Source organism: Hippoglossus hippoglossus, chromosome 20 (assembly GCF_009819705.1).
Source record: "Hippoglossus hippoglossus isolate fHipHip1 chromosome 20, fHipHip1.pri, whole genome shotgun sequence".
NCBI lineage: Eukaryota > Metazoa > Chordata > Actinopteri > Pleuronectiformes > Pleuronectidae > Hippoglossus > Hippoglossus hippoglossus.
The window spans coordinates 13,969,154-13,988,140 of NC_047170.1; the positions used below are offsets into that span (position 1 = coordinate 13,969,154).

General features: G+C 42.3%; 3 protein-coding genes and 1 long non-coding RNA gene across 8 annotated transcripts in view; 3 read left to right on the forward strand and 1 right to left on the reverse strand.

The window, feature by feature from the left end:
• esyt2b (extended synaptotagmin-like protein 2b) overlaps nt 1-1,204 on the forward strand; it is a 29,236-nt gene extending 28,032 nt beyond the window's left edge. For 2 of the 3 annotated variants that reach the window (XM_034572684.1, XM_034572686.1), the window contains 2 exons: nt 86-135; nt 245-1,202. In XM_034572684.1, the coding sequence (XP_034428575.1) occupies nt 86-135; nt 245-317 (123 nt within the window). In that variant the 3' untranslated portion in view covers nt 318-1,202. Of the gene's footprint in view, nt 1-85; nt 136-244 lie in introns of all 3 variants that reach the window. The other variant, XM_034572685.1, reaches the window with a different exon arrangement.
• Nucleotides 1,205-2,198: 994 nt separating this feature from the next.
• On the forward strand, nt 2,199-12,127 carry ncapg2 (non-SMC condensin II complex, subunit G2). Of its 2 annotated transcripts, none has more exons than XM_034573107.1 (27): nt 2,199-2,272; nt 2,458-2,570; nt 3,509-3,691; nt 3,946-4,060; nt 4,158-4,315; nt 4,478-4,612; nt 4,733-4,827; nt 4,907-5,063; nt 5,151-5,243; nt 5,322-5,447; nt 5,531-5,710; nt 5,953-6,105; nt 6,238-6,460; nt 6,586-6,683; nt 7,098-7,271; nt 7,360-7,430; nt 7,548-7,701; nt 7,836-8,009; nt 8,163-8,279; nt 8,680-8,826; nt 9,592-9,691; nt 9,848-10,050; nt 10,549-10,683; nt 10,852-10,955; nt 11,122-11,222; nt 11,338-11,437; nt 11,555-12,127. In XM_034573107.1, the coding sequence occupies exons 2-27, from the start codon at nt 2,493-2,495 to the stop codon at nt 11,604-11,606; spliced, it is 3,426 nt and encodes a 1,141-aa protein (XP_034428998.1). In that variant the 5' UTR covers nt 2,199-2,272; nt 2,458-2,492; the 3' UTR covers nt 11,607-12,127. The 2 variants fall into 2 exon arrangements, with proteins under 2 accessions (XP_034428998.1, XP_034428999.1); XM_034573108.1 differs by having other exon boundaries at nt 7,101-7,271.
• Nucleotides 7,562-13,205, reverse strand: LOC117754281. The gene is made up of 3 exons (XR_004612373.1): nt 13,103-13,205; nt 8,181-8,267; nt 7,562-7,686 (listed from the first exon to the last, which is right to left on the reverse strand). It is a non-coding gene; the product is annotated as an uncharacterized LOC117754281 (long non-coding RNA).
• ptprn2 (protein tyrosine phosphatase receptor type N2) overlaps nt 13,126-18,987 on the forward strand; it is a 115,109-nt gene continuing 109,247 nt past the window's right edge. The window contains exon 1 of one of the 2 annotated variants that reach the window (XM_034573105.1): nt 13,126-13,465. In XM_034573105.1, the coding sequence (XP_034428996.1) occupies nt 13,351-13,465 (115 nt within the window). In that variant the 5' untranslated portion in view covers nt 13,126-13,350. The remainder of the gene's footprint in view (nt 13,466-18,987) is intronic. The other variant, XM_034573104.1, reaches the window with a different exon arrangement.

Consider the following 18,987-nt stretch of genomic DNA (forward strand, 5'->3'; position numbering starts at 1 on the left):
TTCCAAACAACTTCTCTAGCAACAGAGCCGGACCCAACTTCTTTAGTAACTTCATTTATCTCTTACCTTTTATCAAACATTGCAGGTGTTGGTAGATTTAAGTGGCGAGGATATAGCAAGAGGATGGACGCAATGGTAAACTTGCATTTCATCCTTTCTCCTGTATATTATTGAGTAATTTCTTCAGCCAATAATCAGCCTGTTCTATCACTTAGATATTTGTTTTTCTTGTTTTCTCTTGCAGGTATAGTTTAAGTGAAGATGGATCGTCATCTCAAGGCCTAACAAGCATTCAAGACTCGCTCCTCACATTGTGAAACCATCTGCTGTAATATAGTGACCTTGTTAATCCAAGGTCACATTATTCCCATGTTTATTTTTCATATCATTTACAGGAAGTATTTCAGCATGTTTGTTAATGAACATTTCCTGTCATATTATTAATATTTCATTAGTAGATATTTTCACACATTGTATTGAAACTCACGAACTGACATGTCTCTGTTGTCAGTGTTTTATGTAAATATGAAGTTGCTAATTCATTTACCGGGACTCGCGGGGGGGTTTTCATAACGTTATGTTTCCTTGAAGGAAATGATGTGGAAATCCGTCAAAACTGTTTTTGGCTTTTTGTCCGTAGTTTTATTTAAATGGGACAAACTTGTCGTGTGAGAAAACTCTTTCCAAAGGAACAGACTCAATCACAAAAGTAGCAGTTTTGACTTTTATATCTATTTTTTTTGTCATGAAGTGTTATTTGATTGTTTAACTCTTCTCCGTCTTTATGCTTGATGACAAACATGGAATGCAGATATGCAAAGAATAAAAAAAAAAAAGATTGCTCTGTGTATTTTAAGAGGACTTTGTGCAATACTGGTTGTTTGAGATACTGAGGAGCTGGGGGCATCTTAGGGCTATGAACAAGTGCTGTATAATATAAATGAAGGATACTTGAATAATACTTTGATTGTTGTTCAAACCAAATGAGCAAACTGAGGCAACGGTTTTCCTTTTCGGAGCAGGGCTGCCTGATGTAAATGTTTGGCCACGCAGTTGTAACTGTTTGTTGGAGCTTTTCAATCTTTTCTTGTTATCTATCCTGTGCCTTAAAAACCCACTATGTAATTTTTTGGCCTTCTTAATTTCAATATTCTGAATGACTGATGCCTCGTGGCTTTTAAAGAATAAACCGTTTCTCTTCTGAAAACCGTCTCCCCTGTTTTTACGTGTGTTGTGTAATGAAATATTTCCACATGAGATGTTAATAACATTTTAGATCTTTAATGAAGTTTGGGTCCCTCTGTTGAAATAACCTATTTTATTGATTTTTGAGAGTGAAAAGAAGTAAACAGATAAACAGTGAACAGATAAACCTAACAGATGTTAATTCAATGTTATTTTTTTACTAATTTAACTTAAAAACAGAATTTAATAAACTGTACGCTTATTGTGACACAAGTGCAGGTTTTTACTTCCCCCCCCACTTGTCCTGCAGATCACTGATGCCAGGGCTGTCTTGCACACACACACACCATATTTAAGATCTACCCACAGACTGTCAGTGATGTTTGTGTCAAGGGACCGCTGTGGCCAGACCAAAAGCTTCGGCTTGCTGCTTCCTGAAGTGGTTCATAGTGGAGTTTATTTTATTTAAGGCCTGATTTGGATCCTCTTTTCACCATCAGGTTCTCAATAGACTGAACTTAAATGACTTTGCAGATATGTAGTGGAATCCATCCTTTTGGTGCCATTGGCTGCCACACAACCAAAAGTGCATGTCACAGTTTCCGATGCATTGAAATTAGAAGAATATTTTTAATGCATGTTTGCTGCAGGGGTCATATGAACTTATTTCCACTTAAAAAAAACAAATTAACATGTGAGTCACTTGCACCAGTGCATGTTTGGTGTTTAAAATCCCCTTGGACGAGGCATACAACTACAAATTGGACCTTGCAGAATAATTCCCCCTGAGCACTGGACTCTGGTCGATAGCAGAGGTTTGGTACAGAATAAATAAAATCACGTGCTCTACTAAAAGGCCATCATGGACTCTCAGAATCACGCAGTTTGGCAGATAAACGCAACAACAACACACACAAAAACACACGCGGGGACTTGTCGCCATCAAGCGGCAGAAGAGGCGAAGTGCAGCTACGCGTCTACGTCAATAAGCACGCACGACGTCGTGACGCGCACAGTCCGACGTATTCTGAATTTGCGCGGGGTTCAGTGTTTCTATGGTCGTGTGTCCGGAAATCATCGATAAAAGGTAAACAAAGAAATTATTCTTATACATTTTAATCCAGTTATGATCTTAAGACACAAAATGGCTGCTAACCTTCACTAGTAACACTTTAAACTCCGCGGCTGCCACGTTTGTTTTGGTCCGTTGAAGTCACTTGACAGTTGAGTTGTTTTAAAAGTTAACGAGACTTTTGTTTCTCTCCGTCGCAGATTCTCTGGAAAGCTTCACCTCGGGAACTGGAATCATGTCCAAGAGAGACGCGTTTCTAGAGGCTGCGGGTGAGGAGAGCGTGGAGCGGTTCCTTCAGTTCATCCAGTTACACGTGAGTACGTTTGTATAAAGTGAGTTTAACACACGAAGAAAGGTCCTGAAGCAGCTCAGGGAGGTGAGAAGATGGGGAGTAGATATGTTCATGTGATACTACTCACAGCTGTAGGTCCTGGATGATGCAGTTTCACTTAAAAGCAGGTTTAATATATAACTTCACTGATGGAAACTGGCTTGTTAGAGCAGCAGGTATCAGAATGAGACATGAGATTATAGATCACAAGTAAGAAATCAAATGAAAACAATGTGTACATGATGATATACACCTCTCGCTATTTGTCTAGTTTTGTTAGTATAGAAATGTACTTCAGTAAAGTGCAGTGTAACGGGATGAGTGTACATTTAGTAGAAGTATTTATGTATACGTATTTCTTCACAATCTGCCTTTTCCCATCAAGCAGCACAAACCTGCAACACTGAACCCATGGAATTAAGGAACATCACAACTTTCAACAAATTTTTCCACTTCTGTAAAACAATATTTACTGAATACTCAAATATGTCGTCATCTGAAATAGTCTTGTTATTGTTAATCCTATTCCCTTCTCTGTCTCCGGTTAATTGTCTAAATTAAAAAATGTTTTTACCTGGAACTGCAGATGAAAATTATATATATACATATATTTGTAAATAGGGTTAGTTAATGTAATGAATACATGAGAATACAAATTGTAAACTGTAGTACTTGTGAAATATAGCAGTTTCTGCAAATAATGTAGTTACTATGTTTTTTGTTGTCATTGTTTCAATTAGTTTATGAAATAATAATTTAAAAAAGGACACACGCTTCCAGAGGATAAGTAATGTGTCAATCAGCTCTTCTGCATTAGCGTGACTCCTGAGTCTGAATACAGAAGGATTTTGGAGCTGATATATGCTGATGATATCTGAGCTCTGTGTCTCAAGTTGTCTTTGCCCTCCTCCTTTGAGCAGAAGGACAAAGCGGAGCCCTTCGATGTGGAGGAGGTGGTGCAGGAGATGTCCAGGGACCAGAGGGAGGCTCTGTGGGGAAGACTGGATTCGCTCCTTCAACGCTTCCTGCAGGAGTTACCTCCCGAGCGCTGGGAGGAGGGCAGGGAGGAGGGTGGAGGAGAAGTGGAGTCAGCCGTAGACCCTGTGAGTTCACCAGTTAGATTATAATCAGTTGTAGAACAAGCTTTACCATCTTATCTCTTAGGTTTCTTTTGTAGCCATATTTATTTTTGTCATATATATAGAGCAGGCCTGTGCAAAGAACCATTGATTTTAGATTTCTTTGTGAATTTTAAGCCATGGGATTTGGCGTGTACGAACATGTTGCTCCCACCAGTTGCACAGTATTGTTTGCATATGAAATCTACTGAACATCTCTCTGTTTTCTCTTCCTTCAGAAACACGTCATGGCTGTTGTGGATGGCGTCGCTCTGGTGGCTTCAGCGTCTCTAAAGGTTTTACAAGACGGTGACACCTACCGGGCCCTTCTGAAAGTGGCTCACAAACTTCACAGTGGGTGTTTTTGCCAATTTTCTCTCCCGCTGCTCTTCATTTCAAAACAACAGCTATTTTCTGTTTCTGATCTCTCTCTGTGTCTCCCCCCCTCCAGCTGTTCTGGCATCCCTGCCCATCTCCGAGGCTCCTTTGCAGCTCCATATCCACACCTTTTGCGAGGCTTGGTGGAAGAAGGGGCTGAAAAAGAGAGAACAGTTTGGCCGCACCGCTTTTCTCATCTCTCTGCAGAAAAGTTTCATTTTGAAGAAACCGGTCAGTGTGTGACTTTTCATCTTTATGCTCTGTTTTCTGATCGAGCAATATGGCCTCACCATCCTGCCACAAGCATCTGTTCAGCACTAAAAGCACTTTAGTTCGATTTTGGGCCTGACATCCTTCTCGTATAACACTTTCCCATCTTGCATCTGTTGTCAGGTCGTTGAGATCCAAAGACTCTGGAGTCTCCACGATGTGCTTCTGAGTCTGGACTACACATCAGAAGACAACAAGCAAATCGTCGACTTGTTGCTTCAGTGCTTTCACCGTCCTATTTACATGAGAAATGACGACGTGAGTAGAGCGAAATTTAGCCATCGTGTGTGTGTGTTTGTGTGACTCGTTTTGTTTTCCTTCTTATTGTTGGAGGTTTTTCTATGAGCTGTCAACCTGATGATGTGTATGTTGTCACAGGGGAAGCGGTTCCTGGTGTTTCTTTTCAGCTGGAACGTCAACTTCATCTGGGTTATTCATGGCACCATCAAAAACCAGCTGGAGTTTTATAACAAGTAAGAAGCCGACTTAACTCCGCTTGACAGATGCTAATTTTCCCTTCATCTCACTCGACCATTAACTTGTTTTGTTCAGAACCGTAACGACTCACATCACGGAGATCTACTTCAGAGCATGGAAGAAGGCTAGTGGCGACTTCTTGGAGCAGATTGAGATCTTGTGCATTCAGGATTTCATGCAGTGTGCCATCCTCCTGCACAGAGCCTCTCCTGTCCATGGCAAAGTCCGACAGGTACATTTGTCTCCCAGCTGTATTCTTTTTCTGGTGTTGCCATGATGTGCACCGTCTAATCTCTGCTCTCCCTGCTCTTGTTTGCAGATTGTGAGCTATTTCCACACAAGGAAAGGCTGCAACAAAGTGGACGTAATGCTCCATAATCTCTACAAGCCTATTCTCTGGAAAGCTTTAAATGTACGCACGCAGACTTTCAAATGCATTTGTGCCATTTATTTTATTCCCGTCTCACATGTTACTGTTTGATTTGTTCAGGCTCCGAACTTTGAGGTACGTGCAAATGCCACCTTGCTTTTCACCGAGGCCTTCCCAGTGCACAACCCCGATCGGACCCATGAGCATATAGATGACACCATTCAAAGGCAGCTGGACACAATAATGGTGAGAACTATTTTCACAATTTTACAATTTTTTGTCATGATGTGGAGAAAATAAAACCTCCAGCTGCTGTCAATCGTCCTCAGGCCCTCCTCGAAGACCCTCACCCCGCCGTGCGCTCAAATGCCACCCTGGGAGTCTGTAAGATCCTGGCTAAGTGCTGGGAGGTTCTCCCTCCCACGATTATCACAGACTTCCTAAAGAAGCTGGTGAACGAGATGTCAGCTGACGCCAGTTCCCCCGATGTCCGTTGTTCAGTCTTCAAGGTAGGAATTACAGTATTTATGGGAAAATTAAGTCACATGTTCTCCTCAAGTTAACTGTGACGATGAAATCCTATCCAAGATCTAAGATGAGGACATTTTTAACCAACTAACTGTTCTTGTCAAAATGTTTTGTGAGGCCAAATTAAAAGAGATTATTGTTTTGATTTGTTATTGCACGGCTGGTGTTATTGGCAGTAAACTGGATATTGAATTGCTTGTGGTTTGTGCGATGCTTCCCCAAGTGTCTCACCATCGTCCTGGACAACGGTCTCAGCCATCCACTGCTGGAAAAACTCCTGCCCACTCTCAAGTACAGCCTTCACGACAGCTCGGAGAAAGTCCGCACAGCTTTCCTTGACATGCTGCTCAAGGTCAAGGCAGTACGAGCGGCCAAGGTACGGCATGTGTTGGGTTTGTTTTTGCTTAATGGAGGAAGCCACTATTGTTCTTTCACTGTGAAATGAAACCTGCATTTCTGTTCTTTTCTGCTCATAACGCTCATAAGCTGTTTGTCTCTCACTCTCCAGTTCTGGGACGTGAGCAACATGGACCACCTGCTGGCCCGTCTGGCCATCGATTCTCAGTCGGTCTCCAAGCGTATCGTCGATCTGCTCTTTAAGTCCTTCTTCCCCGTCAACGAGACGGAGAGGGAGTGGTGCTGTCGGTGCGTCACCCTCATCCAGATGAACCCCATGGCTGCCAGGAGGTTCTACCAGCACGCTTACAGACACACTGCCCCAACTAACATAAGTAAGTGCTGTGTGTAGGTCAATGAGATACAGATTTTATTTTGCACATACAGAATACAGTTTTTTCCAATGTGATTTCTAGCCCTCGTCTATAATTTAAACACCTTTGCTCTTCTTCTTCTCCAGTAAAGATGATGTTGGCCATTCGCCGTGTGCTGAACAGCTGTATCCAGTCTGACTTTGACATGACTGAGATTGACGACAGTATCAAGGAGAACAGCGCAGTAAGAGAAGCTGATTGTAACAGAGAAAAAAAGAAATGACTTCAGCCCCACAAACTAAACTTGGTGTTTAGAGCTGTTATGTAGTTTTACTGTAGTTTCATGTAGGGATTCAACTAACAATTTTAACAGGTCATTAATTTGCACATTATTTTCTCAGTCAATCCAAATTAGTTTTATTTAATCCACCCAACACGCCAAGACCCAAATATGTCCAATTAACACTTGTATCAAAAAGAGAACATCCTCACATTTGAGGAGTTTAGTCCTGCAAATGTCAGTTTTTTTTTTATTTGATAAATAATGCAAAAGAAATTGATAGTTGTTAGTCTCTAATCCTTAATGACTTAGTATGTGAAAGCAAACTGAGTGTATACTTTTGAGATTGTGTAGATCAAGTCTAGATTTTGATCCCAGGAGGCTGCACCTGTAGTGTTGGGGAAGGACATGGCTGTTGTGTCGGGTCTGCTGGAGGTCGTGGTCATCCTGTGGAGAAGTGTCGAGAAGGCCCTGAAACTAAACAAAGAGGCCCAGAAGTACACGTTTGCCAAGTTTGGAAATGTCATGTCCAAATATTTCCAGACCTTTGAGGTACAATCGGCTGTAGAGTTTGTATCATTCACATTTTCCTACCAGATAAGAATAAGTATGAGAGTGAGACTTTATTTTTCTTTCTCAGGATGAGCGTTGCACCGTTCCTCTCGTACAACTGGCCTCGTTTATGCCCCCAGCTGCAGTTCCAACATTCAGGTGAGCAGTAAAACACTTTTATGTCTCATTTTACACTTTATGTGACGTTTAAAACCCATTTTACTTTTTTATTTTACTGACTAACCTGTCGCCCTCACTTTGCATTGTCCCTCCCAGCTGTAGCGTTTTGTCCAGGCTGAAGAGGTTGGAACCAGGAGCTGTGCCAGCACAGTACAGCCAGCTGTTAGACTGCATGTGCAGCTGGGGTCAGACCGCTGACATCCTCGAGCTCGTCACTGAATGGCTCACTGAAGCTCTGCCCAAGCAAAGGGTGAGTAAGCACAACATGTAAAAGAGCTGGAAACAGACAAGAAGGGCAAAAGATGTGTTATATGCTCAATATGTTTTTTTTAGCTCAGATTTTAATGAAAAGAGGTTTGACAGTTATATTCCTATCACCTTCAGGAAAAAGCTAATGCCAGTCGAAAGGTGCGTATCCAGGAGACGGTGGAGGCCAAACCCGACCTGGCCCTGGTTTACCTGGAGTACCTGTTCAGCCACACCTCCACGCGACAGGAAGTCATGAGGCTGGGTCAGAAACCACTGAATCAGCTCCTCACAGTTCTGGGTAACTGGAAGGTATGTTGGATATCATTCACTATTATTAAATCTCGCCAGAACTGAAACAGTTACCTTTTTAGTCCATATAATCCTGCCATAGTAACATCTATCCACCCATGCTGTTGTATGAAGTGTTTCCTCAGATATATGATTCAGTGTTGTTCTCCACAGTCGGTGCTGCACACTCACCTCAGCTCCACTGCAGACGATCAACCAAAGCCCAGTTTGGAGACTGCACTGAAAGCCTTCCTGCTCCAAGGCCGCCTCGGTGCACATCTGCAACATGATGTGAGTGTTTTAATTAACATACATTATGTTTTACCCTCATTGCACTTTTTAGTTTATATACCAGGTGCAGGTCCAGTGGAAAAACTGAACTCTTGCTAATACATTTTCTTTCCTGGATGATTCAAGTTTTTGAGGTAGTTTCCTTTTGGGATTATTTGAGCTGTTGATTCAGGTTCTCAATGCTACAACAATCCATGGTCTTATGTTACTTTAATAAAAATGAGTTCGATAGTATATGGATTTTACATTTATGAATAAGAGATTCTTGTTATTCCACTGGTAATGGCAGATACCCTGAACTGAGTTGCTGAAATCAGTATAGAAAATGTTGGATTCCTGTCTTGATTTTATAAAAGGAAGTTAAAGAAAAAAGAGAATTGAACCTTTGCTTCTTCTTTAGGCCTCGGAGGGTCGTGACTACCTGCTCTCCCTGCAGCACACGGCAGCTTGGGTTGCAGAAAGGGTGTTACCCTTCCTGGCCAACAGTACCAACAATGATGAGGAGGATTCAGAGAAGTCGCAGCCGCTCGCCGCACAGATAACTGAGGTGAGCTACTGTTACTCTTTTGAACACGAAGCTTTGAAAAGCCAAACTTACATACTCACGTCCTCAATACTCAGCAACTTGATGATTGTATGTCTTTCACTACGCGATCAGACCTTTCTGCATCAGATGTTTTTGAATCTTTCTGGTGCCTGTTGATACTAAAACACGATACTGATACTTCCTGAATTATTTCTGCAGTAAGATCATCTATTCACATCTTAAAATCAATCAGAGCAAAAATCCTTTCTGTGCGGACAAATCCAGGCTTGAAATTAAATTAAATCACATCTCCTTATTCATGGGTTGTTAGTTTCTATATTTGTTTTATCCCTTTACTGCCTGATTCTCAGCCCGTGCTGATGCTATAGAGGAAGAGTCGTCGTTATCCAGAACATTAAACCTTCTACTCCCAGGACTTTCAGTTCTGCTCGGTAAAATTCAGGGCTGCTCGTAGATTGTTCTGCTCCAGTCCACACACACACTGCACTGTACAAATCTCCTGCTCATACTGCCATAGTGGAAATGTGTGTATTTCCTTATTTGTGCCATTATTCTCAGCCTGTCACTAAAGGCTGCAGCAATCAGATATTGAAACTCACCCTGTGAATGTGATTTTCAGTGTCATTTATATTCATTTAGTGGTTGGGAAACGTTGGAAGCTTCTTCAGGCCACCAGTTTCTGAAATGTTCCTCTTATACTCTGTGTCGTCCCTTTTTTGAGTGTGAAACGTTTTTCTTCATCATGATGCTGATGTGTTTTTCCAGAGCTTCCTGACAGTGTGCCGAGATGTTTTGCTCGTGGGTTTGGGCGACGAAGAGTTCAAGGGTCAAATCCTCCACCTCTGCTCGCTCGTCCTTGTCTCAGGTGAGTGTTTCAAAATATCTGAAGTGATGAACAAAGCAAGAGCTTCTGTGAGCTGCATTTTATAGAAAACAGTTGAAGGTTAGGGGAAAAAGGATCTGGATTCTGACATATTTTCTTAACCTGAATAAACATCTGTGTTTTCCTTTGTGTTTTCAGAGGCCGGATTCCTCTGTATTCCTGCTGTGTTGCCAATTTTGAAGGAGGTGGCAGCCAGTTATGTGCCTGACGACAACAAACAGGATCAGGAAAATCAGGAGGATCCAACCACTGTCATTCTGGGTGTGGTGGCCAACATCTTCCAGAAGGTCATAGAGCTCTTAGCTCGCCGACTGAGGAAGGAACCGGAAGAGGGGAAACAGGTACGCTGATTTTTCCATTTTTGTACTTTATATTTACATAAACATGGCTTATTTCTTACCTAATCACTTGCTGTTTTCATAGCAGTTGAAAATACAACAGGAACATTTGGTTTGTTTAAAGTACATCTGCCGTCGCTGTGAAAATGGCTCTTGATTACTGAGCGTCAGTCTTTGCAGGAGGTTAATTCTGTTGAGCTCTGTATCCGAGTGATTAAGTGGTTTTCATGTCGAGAAAAAACTAAGTCTGTCAATGTGTTGACTGCGAAGTCCCTCTCACTGAACTGAAACACAGCTGAACGGTGGATATTGCCCATGATCCCCGGCTTCCTGAGCTGCTGCTGTAACAAATCCACCGAACTCTGTTTAGAATTCTTCATATTTTAAAACTTTCTTGGCTGAATATAGGAGATAAACGCTGGTTTGAAATGACGTCTAAGTCTTTTTAACTGGTTTCTGACAATTCAAGTGCTTCCCTGTCTCTCTCTGTCCTGTCTGTAGCTGTGTCAGTCAGCTGTCCCTGGTCTGACAGATTTCCTCCAGGTGGCTCAGACCTGGGACACAGCTCCTCTCAGTGGGGTCTTTTCTACGGTGTTTGCTGTCATCATTGTGGAGATGAGACATTTGATCCAGAAGGTATGAGCTGGCACGGCAATGAATCAACGCTGTTGCTTTCACCAACATCTCACTGAAAAGGGCTGAACTCTCTGTGTGTATTCCGTAGCAGTTTAAATAAGGGAATGATTTGAGTGGACGGAAATATTTAGTGTGTGTTGTCAGCTGCTGTGCTCGTATGTTTTGAAGATCACACATCCTGAAGAGGTGATCACCCCAGAGTCAGTGGAGGACATGCCTCCTCTGTCCAGCATCTTGCTGTCTGTCATCCTCAAGTCGTCGCCTGTTAGCAGGTAAACATCCTCAGCCCCGTTTCTCTAACACGGACAGAAAACCTAACGCACCCGAGGGCACGTAGCCTCATCTTGTCTGATCCTTTCGACAGTTTAACCTTATTCTTCTGTTAAACACATCCACTGTTGCTCTCAAGCATTATTTCTTGATGTGGGCTTGTTTCAGGGTGTTTTTGACGGAGGTCAGCTCATCTCTGGAGTCTGAGGCCATCAGTAATTTGTATGAACTGACTGCCGTCCTGCACGTCTTGTCCGTCATCAAACACAGTGAGTGTTCACCATGAGAGGGTGAAGTCTTTATTATTTATGACGTGTTATCAAGTGTTCTTCTCTCTGCTCTTAAAGATGAATACAGTGTGTGAGCCTTTTTTTTGTTCTGCAGCGGGACAGAGTAAAGCGGGCCTGAAGAGCGCAGCCACATCTGTCCAGCAGCAGCTTCACAAACACGCAGTCACATCTTCAGACAGCGAAGACATCCAGAGGTGAGTGGAGGGACATCATCATGTTCTCTTTACATAAGATGTTGGTAAACTGTTCATTATCTTTTCTTTGTTTGAGCTGTAATAACCAACTGAACTTTCTATATTTTTCCCCAACAGGATTATTTTTGAATCTTCTGTGAAGACCCTAAATGAAATTCTGGATTTATAAGTCCCCTCATTAAACAAAGGACCTATTTTGTATATGATACACTTGTATTTTATCAAGCAGAGGAGGGAAGTATAACACCTGCTTTTCTATTAGCATAACGGACTTATTGTTGCTGACAGACTAAAATCACACGAAGCACAATTTCAAATTCACTGACCTGGATTTTAAGAAAATATGGTGTAGATTGAAATCTAAATCCTGAGGAAAAAATGCAGGTCTGTCATCATATTTGTCCACAGCTCCGTGTTTATTTATTTCCTGATACACACATCACTGAAATCTCAAAGCTCCAAACCACAAACTTAGGTTTATTGAGAGGTATTCTCTTTTACAGCGTTCCCTCTGCACCGCTCTGTGCTCCACTTACATTTTTTAAACAAAATTTCATATGAAATACATATATATTTTTCATGCATCTGTATCTGTGTGTGTATATATATATAAATGTACGTGTGTTGGTCTGTTTGCGTCGTAGGCTGTAGTGTGTTTTCAGAATAAAGCCGACTGTATCAATCCACACAGACCTGATGTGTATTTGTTTCTCAGATGTTCTTCTTGCCTGTTCTGCACTTTGCAAAGTAATAATAACCCAGAACAAACGAGCTATAAATCACCCCCTCACGTCTCTGCACTGTTAAAGGGCAATGATGCCATTTCACAAATCCACATGCTTTTACTCTTCATCTGTGAAAAGGTATTAAAAAAGATATTTTAGTGCTGCTGTAAATGTATTTAGTTACTTCCTATCTCTGTGTATCAATGTGTTTTCTCCTTCAGTTTTCATGTTGATTTTCCAGCTTTGCAGCCTTTTTGTGTTTTTATTATCTGTGTATGTTGTGGTTATTTGTATCACAGCATAAAATTACATGATATGGATATTACAGTGAGTGGAAGGTGGTGAAAGGTAAAAACTAATATTTACCTTTACCCTCAAATTCGGCCTGTATATCGTTTATTACACTTGATGATGCTAAGGTGCACAACTGAGGTTATGTCCCATCATCTACTGTTAGCTGATAACTTAAATGTGCAGAAGACCTTCAAACATACAAGGGACATTCACCATCTTGTCCTATATTCAAAAGAAATACCAGTATGATTTTCATGTAGATATTTCCAGGACTTGCTTCTTACAATATCTATTATAATAAGATTTTGCAATTATAATAAAATCTGTGGTGGATTTTATTTTTCTATAGCTTTCCAGTAATGTTGTGTCGTGTCGTCATAAATCTAAATCTGGAGCAGCACATTTATTCCTCCAGTCAAGTTAATAAGATGAATCAATCATCAACTTCCTCTTATTTATTTATTTATATTTCCTCTCGGTTTCTTCATGTGTTGCCTCGCATGGCTTCCGGGATGTAATCATTCAGCACTCCTGTCTCATCTTTCTCCTTCTCCTCATCCCTCCCTCCCTCCCTCTTCCATCCATCCATCCCTCCATCCATCCATCCATCCATCCGTGCGTCCGCGCGCGCATCCTCCCTCCTCACCATGCGTGTTTGACGTCAGACACTTAGGAGGGGCTCCTCCTTGGAGCTGCTTTCTGTTTGTGGTGCTGAACCAACGCCTGTGTTGTGTTACCACTGAGCGAATCTCCATCCTCCGGCTTCCTCTTCCTCCTCCTCCTCCTCCTCCTCGATCATGCCGCTTTGAGATCCTGTTTCCCCCGCCAGCAGCCAGCAGCTCGCACCCGGGTCGGCGGTCAGAAACATGTCGCTGTAGCGGAGGTGTGCGATGGATGAGTAGTGTTTGTATTTGCAGGAGCAGTATGGAGTCGCTGCGCTGTCCCGTCCTCATCGCCGCGTTGGCCGTCATCCTGTGCTCCTCACCTGCCCTCGGGGACAGGAAATTTGGTGAGAATCTGTCCACTTCCTTTCTTTATATATTCTAAGTGTTTCACCCCTTTTGTGCCGATTGTCCACCGGGCGCAGTTCACCTGCACGTCTCTGGGGGTCGAACTCTCTTTGCTTATAAGTTCAGAAAATGTCCCCAATTTTACGCATCGCCTTCGATTTGCATTCGGTAAAAAAACAACAACTTGTATTTCCGCTGCGATCCAACAGGAAAAGTTACATAATGTGTGAGGGCCCCGGTGCACAACGTGCTTCCTGAGACGTTTCACCTGGATCGTGACCATCGTCCTTTAAGCTCGGCTGCTTGTTGTTGGTTCAAGGTTTGATTCCCTGACGCAAACCTGCCCGAGCCACGCCCACCCTTCCGGACACTTTACCAGTGTCAATCAAAACAAACACACATCTATACATCACACATGTACAAGCTCCAAATGCTGCATCCAATGATGACTCTTGCTGCTATAATAATGCATTTAATTTCACATCACTTAAGTGGGTTTCACATAGAATGCCTCCTCACTTACCTTAAGGAGCTTTGCAATTTTTAAATCCACTTAAATATTTAATACCATCCTTGGCCTCCTTTTGGAAAAAAGGGCATCTTTCACTCGGCCCTGATTCATTCTCAGACTTGGCCCCGGCTTGTATTTTCATTACCCTTCATTTGTTCTTCCAGCTCCTGCCTCAGACACTACACTGTTATTTGAAGGGGGGCGGGGGGGAGAAACAGAAAAGTATGGCACATGTCCAAACCATGACATCCTCGAGCAGCCATCGAGATAATTGTGTCTGTTTGTTATCCAACACATCGAGTTTAAAGGAAATCCGAAATCGCTCCACTTAGCGTCTCCAATTTGCACTTCTTATCACACTCACTGATCCCTGATCAGCAGTCAGAACACATGACGGTAGAAACTTTATATTGAGCGACTGGCGGATATGGGTCCCAGGCTGGCACTCCAGCTCTGTGGTGATTCACACAGGCGCCGAGCTGCATCATAATCTTTATATTTAGAACAAGAGGGTGGCCGTCCTCTTTTTGTATCACACGTAATACACACACACACACACACACACACACACACACACACGTATACGCCATCCAGCCCAGAATTCCTTATTTTATCATATTCTCAGATCTGTTTTCACCGCAGACACAAATTGTGTTAACGACGGCTGCGTTTCCATCAAATTCTCCCAGCGAGGAACGACAGTGAGTCTGCGTACACAACACACCAAGACCCTGAAACTAGATCACCCAGCCGTCATGTTTAATGTAGTTCTCTTGTGCTTTTTCCTGCTGTAACAAGTTAAAATGTCAGCTGTGAAAAATGTCTATAAATACAATCTTTGCCCCCAGTGCACTGTTGGGTTGGAAACATATGATTATTAAACCCAGAAGCTGTCGTATTCTTCACGGGGAGTTTTTTTTTCTCCCTGCAAGTTTTTCAAATCTATGTTCAAATACTTGTGAATGAGGCAGTGCTTATTCCCCAAGTGCATGTTTTTCCCATTGAATTCTCAGTATGTTTCTCTCTGTGTGTGGAGGAGGTCTCCATTGTCAGAGTGGGGCTGCGAGTTAGAGATGATGATTGTTTTTAATGAGTCCCACTGCGGATTACGCTGTGTCACTGGGAAGCTTTGGATCAAGGTGGGCTGCAGGAGCGATGCAGTTCTGCACATATATGTATGCATATATTATATATGTGTGTGAGAGAGAGTATAAATACTACATGTGTGTAGCTGTTTGTTATATTTGTGTGTGTATGTAATTGTATGTATGTATAAATGTGTATTTCTTTCTATGTACATGTAACCAGATGTATTTGTAGGAGTTTATTAGAAATAAACATACGTATACACACACACATGTATACAATATATGTGTGTATGTACTTACGTATATATCATATAAATATACATTCACATTTGATATTTCTCTTGGACAAGAAAGGTGAAAGAACACATTGGTGTTTCCCTTCGGTCCAAAGTCAGAGTTTATCACCTTAAAATGAAGGAATTACAAGTCTCTACGTTCTGTTTCACATTCAGTCGACAGCCTTAAAAATTTAAAACCATTTTTTCTCAGTTTCACTTTCTGTACTCTGTGTAGAGCTGTATCGTATAGGTCCCATCTGCCTCACATCATTTACACGGGGACATAAACAGCAGTAAAACACTGAGACATGCTGCGTGGTCACCTTGATCCTGTCATGACGTCTGTGCAGCCTCAGAGAGAGAGAGAGAGAGAGAGAGAGAGAGAGAGAGAGAGAGAGAGAGAGAGAGAGAGAGAGAGAGAGAGAGAGAGAGAGAGAGAGAGAGAGAGAGAGAGAGAGAGAGAGAGAGAGAGAGAGAGAGAGAGAGAGAGAGAGAGAGAGAGAGAGAGAGAGAGAGAGAGAGAGAGAGACTTTCAAAGAACAGGACGGGGCCACGGACGGGTTAATGTACTTTTCCTGTGTTCCTGACTCACTAACCTGCAGCCCCGAGTCCAGTACCTTCAAACGAGGCATAATTCAGAGGCCTGCTCCAGAATTGGCCAAAGGGTGGTGGCGCTGCTACCAGTCACATGTTGTGTACGTCATGGAGTAAATCCTGGAGGACTGTACAGTGTTCCTTGGCTTAGAAATGAGAAAGAAATATGTCATTAAATTAATGATCGGTGTCTTATTCTCTAAATGAAATGCAGCAATCATAGATGAGCTTTAGTGTGTAGATTAGGAACAGTATAATTCTTTAGTTATACTATAATAATACCAATCTTTATTTACATAGCACTTAAAGCAGTTAAAAGCAGTTATCAGACAATAGTTATAAAAGGGAAAAAAAGACAGTTTTAAGAAAACCAAGAATAAAAAGAGACTCAGATAAACGTAGGTCTTTAAATCTCGGTAATGGAAAATCTTGAGAAATGTGTCTTGCACATTAACACCAGCACTTTGCCATCAGCCGTGATGTTAAAATTCAGTTCAGCGTCTCTGTTCTGTTTGCAGAGGTTCGGTTGTGTCCTGAATCCCAATAACAGCTGCTGAAAATACCAAAGTCTGGGAACTAGACTGGCAGCTATTTGCAATATACATGTACATTTGCAAGCGTGTTAAACAGACACTGGGACGACTAGAATAAGAAATGAGAGAAATATCAATCTAATCAAACATAAGGTATGAAAAGCTGTTAGCATTTGATGAAAGAACATATTTCAGCTTTCACAAATCCAGCAGGAACCTTGAGATCAGACTGAGCTCAGAGTTCCTAATGTTCCTCAAATGTGACTGAATGGAAATGAAAATAAAATAACTCAGCAAAGCCCTTCTATGGACGGACTTTGGAAATGAGAAGGTGCTAGTGATGCTTTGCTTTGGATTCACCGACTCTACAGAAACGTTTTTTTATGCTCAGATTAATGAGCGTTACAGTGTGAAGTGATGGATTGAACTCTGTGACAGGTCGGCGTATTATCTTCCATCCGTCCATGTAGACGTTTGTCCTCTCAGGCTGAGTCTTTTCATTACAGCTGGCTATCGGCAGCCATCGCCTAATACACCCAGACAAGTTGTGTTTGATTCATGGACTGCTGAGCTCTATCTATTTTTGCCTCTGTCACGCCATAGATATCAGGACTGAGTGGTGATATCAAACATCTCACAGTGGCCATAAATCACCAGAGAGGATTGAAACGTGTGCGGCCGTATTTTACAACAGAGAGGATGACGAGTTTGGTTTATGGCCAGGTGAAAATAGACATGTGGCCCTGGAGGGGGGTTCGTTTTCATCATGTGTGTTGTGAGGTTTGTTCGTCATCCTCCAACGTTCTGGTCTTCCTTTTGCGTCACCAGCTTCTGCCGCCGTTACAGCCGTCGCCTAGCAACAAAGCTGATGACGAAAAACGTTCTTCTGTTCATTCAAAATCTTGAAAACATGTTATTTTTAGCACGTGTAGCGTTAGCTGTTTGTTTGAGTCCTTACATTTAAAAATATATTCTCCTGACGTTTTTTCACCTCACTTTACCTCTTTGAAAAACAGCTAGTCACTGAGGCCCAATGAATCATGGGATATGTTGGGCTGGGAAGGATCCACCCGGTGGAGCCTCCGTTGCTCGGGGGTGGAAGGTCACATCTGTGTCGGCCGCATTCTGAGGAGCCTTCGGATCGGGGCGGTCTAGTTCGGATATTACTCTGATGGTTTTCTGACATTTTAGGAAGTTCTTATCTAATGTTTGTTCAAGTCAAGTGTTCATGTTTCTGATGAAGTTTGGTCTTAATTAGATACTTGTTGCTATAAAATGGATTTAAACTTCCTGACTGACAGTTGAAACCGACTCATGATTGGTTGAGTGTGTGTGTGTGTGATCACTTCTGAACTTCTGGTTATTTTAGCTTCATTTCTGTACAACTGTAGGAAGTGGAGACGCTCGATCCATCTTTAGAAGCTGTCTATAAAGATGTTATCCTTACACATAATAGGACCATTCAGACACCTCGTCAATATAATTAAATTCAAAGGCAAGTTAGAATTCTTCCTGTTATAGAAGCAGGATGATTTTGAATGATTAAAAAACTTCATTTCTGAATCCTCCTCTAAAGCCAAAGCAAGTTTATTTAAATATCACATTGCATCATGACAGGCATCATGACGTATTGTACAAGCAACATAAGGGAACACAACAAAAAAAAAGCATTTAGAAAGAAAGTTAAATAAAGAATGAAATAAAAGAAATATCAGTAAAATAAAAAAAGTAACAGTGCAGTGTACAAACTATCAGGACTGCCAAAACTAATAGAACCCTGCTATGACATCTCACAGTCTCAATAAAGGTCGCAGTGTGTTCTCTCTCAGGACGTCTGACTCATCTGGACAGAACCGGTAACGGGTCAGTCTGAAGGCAGCTTGCATCAGCGCCCGGGCTCCGACTTAATTGACACTTTGGACGTGAAGTCTTTTCTGGAATCCACTGAAGGGTTTGACTCATCCAGTGAGATGCTGAAGAATTGATTGGATGATATTTTTTATCGTGCAGCACCCCACCACCATCCCCCCCCCACACCACCACCACCCCCACCCCCCCACCTCTCCGCGCACGGTGGCTAAATGAGCATTTGGTGCGTTATTTGCAAAGCCTGTTTAATAATCTCAGCAGCTGCAGCATTCGGTACGAGCGTAATTGATCTAACATTATCGTCTGTTACTGAGTGTGCTGTATGCCCACTGAGTCTCTCTCTAGCAAACAGTGTAGGGTTGGTACTGCCTTGTTTCTTAGGGGCTCGGTTCCACATGAATCTTCTAGTTTTCAAGTGTTGCTGTTTTAGTATTGCTTGAGGCAGGGGGGGGGGGACTGGATTTCGGAGTTTTGGGTTCATTTCAAAGTTGCAGCCTGCAAAAGTGTATAAGCTCAGTTTGTTCAGGGGACACGGCACAAAGCCAGCAGCCTGTGTGTTCCCGGCTCGGGAGGCTGCCACTGCTAACAGACAGAGTGCGACGTTTCTTTGTGACTCGACAGATGCTCGGAGGAGTGTGTTGGCTTCGA

Excerpts from the sequence above, each read along its gene's own strand:
- ncapg2 (XM_034573107.1), top strand. The coding sequence starts at position 2,493 with ATGTCCAAGAGAGACGCGTTTCTAGAGGCTGCGGGTGAGGAGAGCGTG. Across the intron at positions 2,571-3,508 it reads TTCAGTTCATCCAGTTACAC|AAGGACAAAGCGGAGCCCTT; the intron begins GTGAGTACGTTT and ends TCCTTTGAGCAG. Across the intron at positions 9,692-9,847 it reads CTCGCTCGTCCTTGTCTCAG|AGGCCGGATTCCTCTGTATT; the intron begins GTGAGTGTTTCA and ends TTGTGTTTTCAG.